At 50.4% G+C, this 15,000-nt stretch overlaps 1 protein-coding gene across 2 annotated transcripts in view; it reads right to left on the bottom strand.

Moving 5' to 3' along the window:
- LOC143284451 (uncharacterized) overlaps positions 1 to 15,000 on the bottom strand; it is a 262,254-nt gene that overhangs the window by 115,293 nt on the left and 131,961 nt on the right. For both annotated transcript variants that reach the window (XM_076591090.1, XM_076591091.1), the window contains exon 2: positions 8,516 to 8,567. In XM_076591090.1, coding sequence (XP_076447205.1) covers positions 8,516 to 8,567 — 52 coding nt within the window. The remainder of the gene's footprint in view (positions 1 to 8,515; positions 8,568 to 15,000) is intronic.

The raw sequence follows: 15,000 nt of genomic DNA, 5'->3' as shown, positions 1-15,000 counted from the left end.
GGGGGGGGAGGGTTGGTTTGGGGTGAGGGTGGGAGGTGGGGCATGGGGTGGGGTGTGGGGGTGAGAGACCCAGGGAAATAAAATTGCAAATCAAGTTGTTGTACGACTGCCCCTTTTTATCCTGAGAGAGTGAGGGAGGGAGGGAGTGACAGAGACAGAGAGACAGAAACTGAGAGAGAGAGACAGAGATAGAGACAGAGACAGAGAAACGAAACGAAAGGAAATTTTATTTAAGCAGAGAAATGAGATCAGCAATTAGCATGCTTTTTCCAGCCAGTCCTGAGGCAAAACGAAAAGTACAAAAGCACTGGAAAGAGAGAGAGGGAGGGAGAGAAAGAATATGGAAAGAGAGAGAGAGAATGGGAAAGAGAGAGAGGGAGTGAGAGAAAGAATATGGAAAGAGAGCGAGAGGGGGGGTAAGAGAGTAAGGGAGGGAGAGAAAGAGGAGGGAGCAAGAGGAAGACAGAGAGAGGGGTGGAAAGAGGAAGACAGAGAGAGGGGTGGAAAGAGGAAGACAGGAGGGAAGGAGAGGAAGACAGGAGGGAAAGAGGAAGACAGGAGGGAAGGAGGCAGACAGACAGGAGGGAAGGAGGAAGACAGGAGGGAAGGAGAGGCAGACAGACAGGAGGAGACGGTGGAGAAGAAGGGAGGGAGGGGAGGTTGAGGGGTTACCAAAGGACAGGAACTTTCACAACGACGACACCAAAGAGAAGATGCTACACGGCTGTGTCCTCCAAGCTTTCCTTCTAGACCAATCCACAGAACGTGTTCAGCCAACTGTGGGCACTAAGCTTTCCTTCTAGACCAGTCCACAGAACGTGTTCAGCCAACTGTGGGCACTAAGCTTTCCTTCTAGACCAGTCCACAGAACGTGTTCAGCCAACTGTGGGCACCAAGCTTTCCTTCTGGACCAGTCCACAGAACAGCCAACTGTGGGCACCAAGCTTTCCTTCTAGACCAGTCCACAGAACAGCCAACTGTGGGCACCAAGCTTTCCTTCTGGACCAGCCTACAAAACGTGTTCTGCCAACTGTGGGCACCAAGCTTTCCTTCTAGACCAGTCCACAGAACAGCCAACTGTGGGCACCAAGCTTTCCTTCTAGACCAGTCCACAGAACGTGTTCAGCCAACTGTGGGCACCAAGCTTTCCTTCTGGACCAGCCCACAGAACGTGTTCTGCCAACTGTGGGCACCAAGCTTTCCTTCTAGACCAGTCCACAGAACAGCCAACTGTGGGCACCAAGCATTCCTTCTGGACCAGTCCACAGAACAGCCAACTGTGTGCTCCAGTCCACAGAACAGCCAACTGTGGGCACCAAGCTTTCCTTCTAGACCAGTCCACAGAACAGCCAACTGTGGGCACCAACCAGTACGGGCCAAAAACAAACCAACCAATTATACAAACAACAATTGGGAAGAGCGACCTACAAACAAACCAATTATACAAACAACAATTGGGAAGAGCGACCTACAAACAAACCAATTATACAAACAACAATTGGGAAGAGCGACCTACAAACAAACCAATTATACAAACAACAATTGGGAAGAGCGACCTACAAACAAACCAATTATACAAACAACAATTGGGAAGAGCGACCTACAAACAAACCAATTATACAAACAACAATTGGGAAGAGCGACCTACAAACAAACAAATTATACAAACAACAATTGGGAAGAGCGACCTACAAACAAACCAATTATACAAACAACAATTGGGAAGAGCGACCTACAAACAAACAAATTATACAAACAACAATTGGGAAGAGCGACCTACAAACCAATTATACAAACAACAATTGGGAAGAGCGACCTACAAACAAACCAATTATACAAACAACAATTGGGAAGATCGACCTACAAACCAACCAATTATACAAACAACAATTGGGAAGAGCGACCTACAAACAAACAAATTATACAAACAACAATTGGGAAGAGCGACCTACAAACCAATTATACAAACAACAATTGGGAAGATCGACCTACAAACAAACCAATTATACAAACAACAATTGGGAAGATCGACCTACAAACAAATTATACAATTGGGAAGAGCGACCTACAAACCAATTATACAAACAACAATTGGGAAGAGCGACCTACAAACAAACCAATTATACACACAACAATTGGGAAGAGCGACCTACAAACCAATTATACAAACAACAATTGGGAAGAGCGACCTACAAACAAACCAATTATACAAACAACAATTGGGAAGAGCGACCTACAAACAAACCAATTATACAAACAACAATTGGGAAGAGCAACCTACAAACCAATTATACAAACAACAATTGGGAAGAGCGACCTACAAACCAATTATACAAACAACAATTGGGAAGATCGACCTACAAACAAACCAATTATACAAACAACAATTGGGAAGAGCGACCTACAAACCAATTATACAAACAACAATTGGGAAGATCGACCTACAAACAAACCAATTATACAAACAACAATTGGGAAGATCGACCTACAAACAAATTATACAAACAACAATTGGGAAGAGCGACCTACAAACAAATTATACAAACAACAATTGGGAAGAGCGACCTACAAACAAACCAATTATACAAACAACAATTGGGAAGAGCGACCTACAAACAAACCAATTATACAAACAACAATTGGGAAGAGCGACCTACAAACCAATTATACAAACAACAATTGGGAAGAGCGACCTACAAACAAACCAATTATACAAACAACAATTGGGAAGAGCGACCTACAAACAAACCAATTATACAAACAACAATTGGGAAGAGCGACCTACAAACAAACCAATTATACAAACAACAATTGGGAAGAGCGACCTACAAACAAACCAATTATACACACAACAATTGGGAAGAGCGACCTACAAACAAACCAATTATACAAACAACAATTGGGAAGAGCGACCTACAAACAAACCAATTATACAAACAACAATTGGGAAGATCGACCTACAAACAAACTAATGATACACACAACAATTGGGAAGAGCGACCTACAAACAAACCAATTATACAAACAACAATTGGGAAGAGCGACCTACAAACAAACCAATTATACAAACAACAATTGGGAAGAGCGACCTACAAACACACGTACATTTTCTCTCCCTTCATGGTGAATATGCTACACTGTACGACGATTTCAATGTGTAAGTATGATAGTCAATTTGACTATGACCATCAGAACAGCAGAGGAAGTAACTACAGTCCTAACTATCTGGGCCAGAATGTGATTTTTTTTTCTTTCTTTTTTTTCTTTTTTTTTAAACAAACCAAGGCAAACACACACACACACACACACACACACACACACACGGAGAAACATCCATACTCGTGCGCACGCACGCAACAGCCACACATACTATACACACGCGCGCGCACACACACACACCCAGAGAGAGAGAGAGAGAAGAGGGAGTGGGGGAGGAGGGGGGGGAGAGGACGGAAAACAGACAAGGTCGGGAGAGCGAGACATGGCCAGGCCAGAAACAGACAACACGCGAAAGACTCGGGCAGTTCAGAAAAGCACTGAGGGCGACAGAGACCCCTCGACCCAAAGTTCATCAGTTCCACGTACACACTGCCGATAACACTTCTTCCATGGTCACACTTGACAGCCATTGATCCCATGATATCAGTTCCACGTACACACTGCCGATAACACTTCTTCCATGGTCACACTTGACAGCCACTGATCCCATGATCGCTAGTTCCTGTACTTGATCCTGACCGCCGGTCCATAGATCTGTTTCGGATAACTGTCAGGCGCACATGTGATCTACACACACACACACACACACGCACGCACGCACGCACACACACACACACACGCTTTGCTCACGCAAGCACACACACGCTGGTTGTTTTCTGATATTTAATTACCAGTGGTCTGATTACTTTCCCCCTAAAAATAAAAGGAAGTTGTGCAGAAAAAAAAAGATGTCAATATTTTGTGGAGTTGAGATGTTTCATAAAACCGTGAAAATCCTACACGTGCTGCACGTGAGAATGTCGTCTGGTCTTCAGGCCCTGGATCTGCAAGAAACCTGAGAACAGAACGCGAAAAAAAAGCACTTCCATAGCTATTGTTCAAAAAGACTTTTGTATGTTGCCGACGCAACGCACCGACTATCTTGCAGCAGATCTGGGGCGAGTCTGACTGTCAAAATCATTCACGTTAACAGATTAATGGAGATAGTCTTAGAAAAGCATGTAGATTGTATAAAATAATAATAATAATAATAATAATAATAATAATTCCATTTTGATATGAAGTGTCCAACATTTCAAACCATGGATCTGTCTCCAGGGACTGTGTTGACTGGATATGACAGTGGACGGTAAAGGCAAAACAAAAGAGAACTTTTCACGTATTCAAGTTTTATTTCAAACCCAACAAACATTTAACAGAAATCGTCGGGTTTTGTGTTTGTTTGTTTTTTTGTTTTTGTTTTGTTTTTGTTTTTGTTTTTGTTTTTTGTTGGTTTTCGGGGCAGGGGACGGGGGGGTGGGGGAGGGGTTGTTTTGTTGTTTTTGTTTTTCTTTCTGTTTTTGTTTTTTGATTGTGTTGTTTTTCTTTATAGAAATTTCCACACGCATATACATTTATGTAGGAAGTTCTGTGAAACAAAGAGAAACATAACTCTGTAATGAGACAGTCACATAATCGATCGATGATGCCCCTGTTGACAACCAGCACAAGCCAAACAGCAATCATCCCAGTCTCCATAACAAATACCAACTTAAAATGCAGAGATCAAAGTCAGAACATAAACGAAGTAATTTCCGACCATCACTCTTCAATTACAGCGCCTCGTCAACATCGCTACCGGTTTCTATGGGGGGAAAAAAACTCTTCTTTTTTTTTCTTCTTTTTTTTTTTTCCTTTGAGAGGGGCGGGAGTGGCGGGAGGGGGGCGTGGGGTGGAATTGCTGTTTTATGAGAGGGAAACAGAGATAGACAGAAAGACAGAGAACGTTGAGGGCGACAGTCAGAGAGAAAGGAGGAGTGATGGCGAGGACAGAGAAAGAGGGACAGACAAAACAGACAAGGCAGAGACAGATATACACAGACAGACAGAGCAAAGATACACGTAGAGCCAGGCAGAGACAGATATACACAGACAGACACAGCAAAGATACACGTAGAGCCAGGCAGAGACAGATATACACAGACAGACACAGCAAAGATACACGTAGAGCCAGGCAGAGACAGATATACACAGACAGACAGAGAAAAGATACACGTAGAGCCAGGCAGAGACAGATATACACAGACACAGCAAAGATACACGTAGAGCGAGGCAGAGACAGATATACACAGACACAGCAAAGACACACGTAGAGCCAGGCAGAGACAGATATACACAGACAGACACAGCAAAGATACACGTAGAGCCAGGCAGAGACAGATATACACAGACAGACAAAGATACACGTAGAGCCAGGCAGAGACAGATATACACAGACAGACACAGCAAAGATACACGTAGAGCCAGGCAGAGACAGATATACACAGACAGACAGAGAAAAGATACACGTAGAGCCAGGCAGAGACAGATATACACAGACAGACAGAGCAAAGATACACGTAGAGCCAGGCAGAGACAGATACACACAGACAGACAGACAAAGATACACGTAGAGCCAGGCAGAGACAGATATACACAGACAGACACAGCAAAGATACACGTAGAGCCAGGCAGAGACAGATATACACAGACAGACAGAGCAAAGATACACGTAGAGCCAGGCAGAGACAGATATACACAGACAGACAAAGATACACGTAGAGCCAGGCAGAGACAGATATACACAGACAGACACAGCAAAGATACACGTAGAGCCAGACAGAGACAGATATACACAGACAGACACAGCAAAGACACACGTAGAGCCAGACAGAGACAGATATACACAGACAGACACAGCAAAGATACACGTAGAGCCAGACAGAGACAGATATACACAGACAGACACAGCAAAGACACACGTAGAGCCAGGCAGAGACAGATATACACAGACAGACACAGCAAAGATACACGTAGAGCCAGGCAGAGACAGATATACACAGACAGACAAAGATACACGTAGAGCCAGGCAGAGACAGATATACACAGACAGACAGAGAAAAGATACACGTAGAGCGAGGCAGAGACAGATATACACAGACACAGCAAAGATACACGTAGAGCCAGGCAGAGACAGATATACACAGACAGAGCAAAGATACACGTAGAGCCAGGCAGAGACAGATATACACAGACAGACACAGCAAAGATACACGTAGAGCCAGGCAGAGACAGATATACACAGACAGACACAGCAAAGATACACGTAGAGCCAGGCAGAGACAGATATACACAGACAGACACAGCAAAGATACACGTAGAGCCAGGCAGAGACAGATATACACAGACAGACACAGCAAAGATACACGTAGAGCCAGGCAGAGACAGATATACACAGACAGACACAGCAAAGATACACGTAGAGCCAGGCAGAGACAGATATACACAGACAGACAAAGATACACGTAGAGCCAGGCAGAGACAGATATACACAGACAGACACAGCAAAGATACACGTAGAGCCAGGCAGAGACAGATATACACAGACAGACACAGCAAAGATACACGTAGAGCCAGGCAGAGACAGATATACACAGACAGACAAAGATACACGTAGAGCCAGGCAGAGACAGATATACACAGACAGACACAGCAAAGATACACGTAGAGCCAGGCAGAGACAGATATACACAGACAGACAAAGATACACGTAGAGCCAGGCAGAGACAGACATACACAGACAGACACAGCAAAGATACACGTAGAGCCAGGCAGAGACAGATATACACAGACAGACAAAGATACACGTAGAGCCAGGCAGAGACAGATATACACAGACAGACACAGCAAAGATACACGTAGAGCCAGGCAGAGACAGATATACACAGACAGAGCAAAGATACACGTAGAGCCAGGCAGAGACAGATATACACAGACAGACACAGCAAAGATACACGTAGAGCCAGGCAGAGACAGATATACACAGACAGACACAGCAAAGATACACGTAGAGCCAGGCAGAGACAGATATACACAGACAGACAAAGATACACGTAGAGCCAGGCAGAGACACATATACACAGACAGACACAGCAAAGATACACGTAGAGCCAGGCAGAGACAGATATACACAGACAGACACAGCAAAGATACACGTAGAGCCAGGCAGAGACAGATATACACAGACAGACAAAGATACACGTAGAGCCAGGCAGAGACAGACATACACAGACAGACACAGCAAAGATACACGTAGAGCCAGGCAGAGACAGATATACACAGACAGACACAGCACAGATACACGTAGAGCCAGACAGAGACAGACATACACAGACAGACACAGCAAAGATACACGTAGAGCCAGGCAGAGACAGATATACACAGACAGACAGACAAAGATACACGTAGAGCCAGGCAGAGACAGATATACACAGACAGACAGACAAAGATACACTTAGAGCCAGGCAGAGACAGATATACACAGACAGACAAAGATACACGTAGAGCCAGGCAGAGACAGATATACACAGACAGACACAGCAAAGATACACGTAGAGCCAGGCAGAGACAGATATACACAGACAGACAAAGATACACGTAGAGCCAGGCAGAGACAGATATACACAGACAGACACAGCAAAGATACACGTAGAGCCAGGCAGAGACAGATATACACAGACAGACACAGCAAAGATACACGTAGAGCCAGACAGAGACAGATATACACAGACAGACAAAGATACACGTAGAGCCAGGCAGAGACAGATATACACAGACAGACAAAGATACACGTAGAGCCAGGCAGAGACAGATATACACAGACAGACAAAGATACACGTAGAGCCAGGCAGAGACAGATATACACAGACAGACAAAGATACACGTAGAGCCAGGCAGAGACAGATATACACAGACAGACACAGCAGAGATACACGTAGAGCCAGGCAGAGACAGATATACACAGACAGAGCAAAGATACACGTAGAGCCAGGCAGAGACAGATATACACAGACAGACACAGCAAAGATACACGTAGAGCCAGGCAGAGACAGATATACACAGACAGACACAGCAAAGATACACGTAGAGCCAGGCAGAGACAGATATACACAGACAGACACAGCAAAGATACACGTAGAGCCAGGCAGAGACAGACTGGCAGGGGAGTTAGTTAGAGAGAGACATACAGACAGACAGACAGACAGACAGAGAGATAAGGAGAAACATAGAAAGACACAGAGGCAAGCAGACTCTCACTCTCTCTCTCTCCTCTCCCTCTAACACACACACACTTACACACACACACACACACACACACACATCACCACACACACAAAACACACACACACACACACATGTTCTCTTCTCTCCACCCTCCCCCACCCCCACCCCCACCCCCCACGCCCCCATCGCTTCTCCTGTCTGATCAGTGACTGACCTTTGTGTATGCACATGGTGCTTCGTCTGGTCACCTCGCACGTGACGTTCTCCTGCAACACAGCCAGACACAGCACCGTCACCATCAGCCACACACAGCACCGTCACCATCAGCCACACACAGCACCGTCACCATCAGCCACACACAGCACCGTCATCATCAGCCACACACAGACACAGCACCGTCACCATCAGCCACACACAGCACCGTCACCATCAGCCACACACAGCACCGTCATCATCAGCCACACACAGACACAGCACCGTCACCATCAGCCAGACACAGCACCGTCACCATCAGCCACACACAGCACCGTCACCATCAGCCACACACAGACACAGCACCGTCATCATCAGCCACACACAGCACCGTCACCATCAGCCACACACAGCACCGTCACCATCAGCCAGACACAGACACAGCACCGTCATCATCAGCCACACACAGCACCGTCACCATCAGCCAGACACAGACACAGCACCGTCACCATCAGCCACACACAGCACCGTCACCATCAGCCAGACACAGCACCGTCACCATCAGCCACACACAGCACCGTCATCATCAGCCACACACAGCACCGTCACCATCAGCCACACACAGCACCGTCACCATCAGCCACACACAGCACCGTCACCATCAGCCACACACAGCACCGTCATCATCAGCCAGACACAGACACAGCACCGTCACCATCAGCCACACACAGCACCGTCATCATCAGCCACACACAGCACCGTCATCATCAGCCAGACACAGCACCGTCACCATCAGCCACACACAGCACCGTCACCATCAGCCACACACAGCACCGTCACCATCAGCCAGACACAGACACAGCACCGTCACCATCAGCCAGACACAGCACCGTCATCATCAGCCACACACAGCACCGTCACCATCAGCCAGACACAGACACAGCACCGTCACCATCAGCCAGACACAGCACCGTCACCATCAGCCAGACACAGACACAGCACCGTCACCATCAGCCAGACACAGACACAGCACCGTCATCATCAGCCACACACAGCACCGTCACCATCAGCCACACACAGCACCGTCACCATCAGCCACACACAGCACCGTCACCATCAGCCAGACCCAGACACAGCACCGTCACCATCAGCCACACACAGCACCGTCATCATCAGCCACACACAGCACCGTCATCATCAGCCACACACAGCACCGTCACCATCAGCCAGACACAGCACCGTCACCATCAGCCACACACAGCACCGTCACCATCAGCCACACACAGACACAGCACCGTCATCATCAGCCACACACAGCACCGTCACCATCAGCCACACACAGACACAGCACCGTCACCATCAGCCACACACAGACACAGCACCGTCACCATCAGCCACACACAGACACAGCACCGTCATCATCAGCCACACACAGACACAGCACCGTCACCATCAGCCACACACAGCACCGTCACCATCAGCCAGACACAGACACAGCACCGTCATCATCAGCCACACACAGCACCGTCACCATCAGCCACACACAGCACCGTCACCATCAGCCACACACAGACACAGCACCGTCATCATCAGCCACACACAGACACAGCACCGTCATCATCAGCCACACACAGCACCGTCATCATCAGCCACACACAGCACCGTCATCATCAGCCACACACAGACACAGCACCGTCATCATCAGCCACACACAGCACCGTCACCATCAGCCAGACACAGACACAGCACCGTCACCATCAGCCACACACAGCACCGTCATCATCAGCCACACACAGCACCGTCATCATCAGCCACACACAGCACCGTCACCATCAGCCACACACAGCACCGTCACCATCAGCCACACACAGCACCGTCACCATCAGCCAGACACAGACACAGCACCGTCATGATCAGCCACACACAGACACAGCACCGTCACCATCAGCCAGACACAGCACCGTCACCATCAGCCAGACACAGCACCGTCATCATCAGCCACACACAGCACCGTCACCATCAGCCACACACAGCACCGTCATCATCAGCCAGACACAGACACAGCACCGTCATCATCAGCCACACACAGCACCGTCATCATCAGCCACACACAGCACCGTCATCATCAGCCAGACACAGACACAGCACCGTCATCATCAGCCACACACAGACACAGCACCGTCACCATCAGCCACACACAGCACCGTCACCATCAGCCAGACACAGACACAGCACCGTCACCATCAGCCAGACACAGCACCGTCACCATCAGCCAGACACAGACACAGCACCGTCACCATCAGCCAGACACAGCACCGTCACCATCAGCCAGACACAGACACAGCACCGTCATCATCAGCCACACACAGCACCGTCACCATCAGCCACACACAGCACCGTCACCATCAGCCACACACAGCACCGTCATCATCAGCCACACACAGCACCGTCATCATCAGCCACACACAGCACCGTCATCATCAGCCAGACACAGACACAGCACCGTCACCATCAGCCACACACAGCACCGTCACCATCAGCCAGACACAGCACCGTCATCATCAGCCAGACACAGCACCGTCATCATCAGCCAGACACAGACACAGCACCGTCATCATCAGCCAGACACAGCACCGTCATCATCAGCCAGACACAGACACAGCACCGTCATCATCAGCCAGACACAGACACAGCACCGTCACCATCAGCCAGACACAGACACAGCACCGTCATCATCAGCCAGACACAGCACCGTCATCATCAGCCACACACAGCACCGTCATCATCAGCCACACACAGCACCGTCATCATCAGCCACACACAGCACCGTCATCATCAGCCACACACAGCACCGTCACCATCAGCCACACACAGACACAGCACCGTCACCATCAGCCACACACAGCACCGTCATCATCAGCCAGACACAGCACCGTCACCATCAGCCAGACACAGACACAGCACCGTCACCATCAGCCACACACAGCACCGTCACCATCAGCCACACACAGCACCGTCATCATCAGCCACACACAGCACCGTCACCATCAGCCACACACAGCACCGTCACCATCAGCCACACACAGCACCGTCACCATCAGCCAGACACAGCACTGTCATCATCAGCCACACACAGCACCGTCACCATCAGCCACACACAGCACCGTCACCATCAGCCACACACAGACACAGCACCGTCACCATCAGCCACACACAGCACCGTCATCATCAACCACACACAGCACCGTCATCATCAGCCACACACAGCACCGTCACCATCAGCCAGACACAGCACCGTCACCATCAGCCACACACAGCACCGTCACCATCAGCCACACACAGCACCGTCACCATCAGCCACACACAGACACAGCACCGTCATCATCAGCCACACACAGCACCGTCACCATCAGCCACACACAGACACAGCACCGTCACCATCAGCCACACACAGACACAGCACCGTCACCATCAGCCACACACAGACACAGCACCGTCATCATCAGCCACACACAGACACAGCACCGTCACCATCAGCCACACACAGACACAGCACCGTCACCATCAGCCACACACAGCACCGTCATCATCAGCCAGACACAGCACCGTCATCATCAGCCACACACAGCACCGTCACCATCAGCCAGACACAGCACCGTCACCATCAGCCACACACAGCACCGTCATCATCAGCCACACACAGCACCGTCATCATCAGCCACACACAGCACCGTCACCATCAGCCACACACAGACACAGCACCGTCATCATCAGCCACACACAGACACAGCACCGTCACCATCAGCCACACACAGACACAGCACCGTCACCATCAGCCACACACAGACACAGCACCGTCATCATCAGCCAGACACAGCACCGTCACCATCAGCCAGACACAGACACAGCACCGTCATCATCAGCCACACACAGCACCGTCATCATCAGCCACACACAGCACCGTCACCATCAGCCAGACACAGACACAGCACCGTCATCATCAGCCACACACAGCACCGTCACCATCAGCCACACACAGACACAGCACCGTCATCATCAGCCACACACAGCACCGTCATCATCAGCCAGACACAGCACCGTCACCATCAGCCAGACACAGCACCGTCACCATCAGCCACACACAGACACAGCACCGTCACCATCAGCCAGACACAGCACCGTCACCATCAGCCACACACAGCACCGTCACCATCAGCCACACACAGACACAGCACCGTCATCATCAGCCAGACACAGCACCGTCACCATCAGCCAGACACAGCACCGTCACCATCAGCCAGACACAGCACCGTCATCATCAGCCACACACAGCACCGTCACCATCAGCCACACACAGCACCGTCATCATCAGCCACACACAGACACAGCACCGTCACCATCAGCCACACACAGACACAGCACCGTCATCATCAGCCACACACAGCACCGTCACCATCAGCCAGACACAGCACCGTCATCATCAGCCAGACACAGACACAGCACCGTCATCATCAGCCACACACAGCACCGTCACCATCAGCCACACACAGCACCGTCATCATCAGCCACACACAGACACAGCACCGTCACCATCAGCCACACACAGACACAGCACCGTCACCATCAGCCACACACAGCACCGTCATCATCAGCCAGACACAGCACCGTCATCATCAGCCACACACAGCACCGTCATCATCAGCCACACACAGCACCGTCACCATCAGCCACACACAGCACCGTCATCATCAGCCACACACAGCACCGTCACCATCAGCCACACACAGCACCGTCATCATCAGCCAGACACAGCACCGTCACCATCAGCCACACACAGCACCGTCACCATCAGCCACACACAGCACCGTCACCATCAGCCAGACACAGACACAGCACCGTCACCATCAGCCAGACACAGACACAGCACCGTCACCATTAGCCACACACAGCACCGTCACCATCAGCCAGACACAGCACCGTCATCATCAGCCACACACAGACACAGCACCGTCACCATCAGCCACACAGCACCGTCACCATCACCCACACACAGCACCGTCATCATCAGCCACACACAGCACCGTCATCATCAGCCAGACACAGACACAGCACCGTCACCATCAGCCAGACACAGCACCGTCATCATCAGCCAGACACAGACACAGCACCGTCACCATCAGCCAGAGACAGACACAGCACCGTCACCATCAGCCACACACAGCACCGTCATCATCAGCCAGACACAGCACCGTCACCATCAGCCAGACACAGACACAGCACCGTCACCATCAGCCACACACAGCACCGTCACCATCAGCCAGACACAGCACCGTCACCATCAGCCAGACACAGACACAGCACCGTCACCATCTGCCAGACACAGACACAGCACCGTCACCATCAGCCACACACAGCACCGTCATCATCAGCCAGACACAGCACCGTCACCATCAGCCAGACACAGACACAGCACCGTCACCATCAGCCACACACAGCACCGTCACCATCAGCCACACACAGCACCGTCACCATCAGCCACACACAGCACCGTCATCATCAGCCAGACACAGACACAGCACCGTCACCATCAGCCACACACAGCACCGTCACCATCAGCCACACACAGCACCGTCACCATCAGCCACACACAGACACAGCACCGTCACCATCAGCCACACACAGCACCGTCACCATCAGCCACACACAGACACAGCACCGTCATCATCAGCCACACACAGCACCGTCACCATCAGCCACACACAGCACCGTCACCATCAGCCACACACAGACACAGCACCGTCATCATCAGCCACACACAGCACCGTCACCATCAGCCAGACACAGCACCGTCACCATCAGCCACACACAGACACAGCACCGTCACCATCAGCCAGACACAGCACCGTCATCATCAGCCACACACAGCACCGTCACCATCAGCCAGACACAGCACCGTCACCATCAGCCAGACACAGCACCGTCATCATCAGCCACACACAGCATCGTCACCATCAGCCAGACACAGCACCGTCACCATCAGCCACACACAGCACCGTCACCATCAGCCACACACAGACACAGCACCGTCATCATCAGCCACACACAGCACCGTCACCATCAGCCACACACAGCACCGTCACCATCAGCCACACACAGCACCGTCATCATCAGCCACACACAGCACCGTCACCATCAGCCACACACAGCACCGTCACCATCAGCCACACACAGCACCGTCATCATCAGCCAGACACAGCACCGTCACCATCAGCCACACACAGCACCGTCACCATCAGCCACACACAGACACAGCACCGTCACCATCAGCCACACACAGACACAGCACCGTCACCATCAGCCACACACAGACACAGCACCGTCATCATCAGCCACACACAGCACCGTCACCATCAGCCACACACAGCACCGTCATCATCAGCCACACACAGCACCGTCACCATCAGCCAGACACAGACACAGCACCGTCATCATCAGCCACACACAGCA

Source organism: Babylonia areolata, chromosome 8 (genome assembly GCF_041734735.1).
Source record: "Babylonia areolata isolate BAREFJ2019XMU chromosome 8, ASM4173473v1, whole genome shotgun sequence".
In the NCBI taxonomy this organism is placed as follows: Eukaryota; Metazoa; Mollusca; class Gastropoda; order Neogastropoda; family Buccinidae; genus Babylonia; species Babylonia areolata.
The sequence above is the reverse complement of the archived record's forward strand: the minus strand, read 5'-3'. Positions and strand labels throughout refer to the sequence as shown.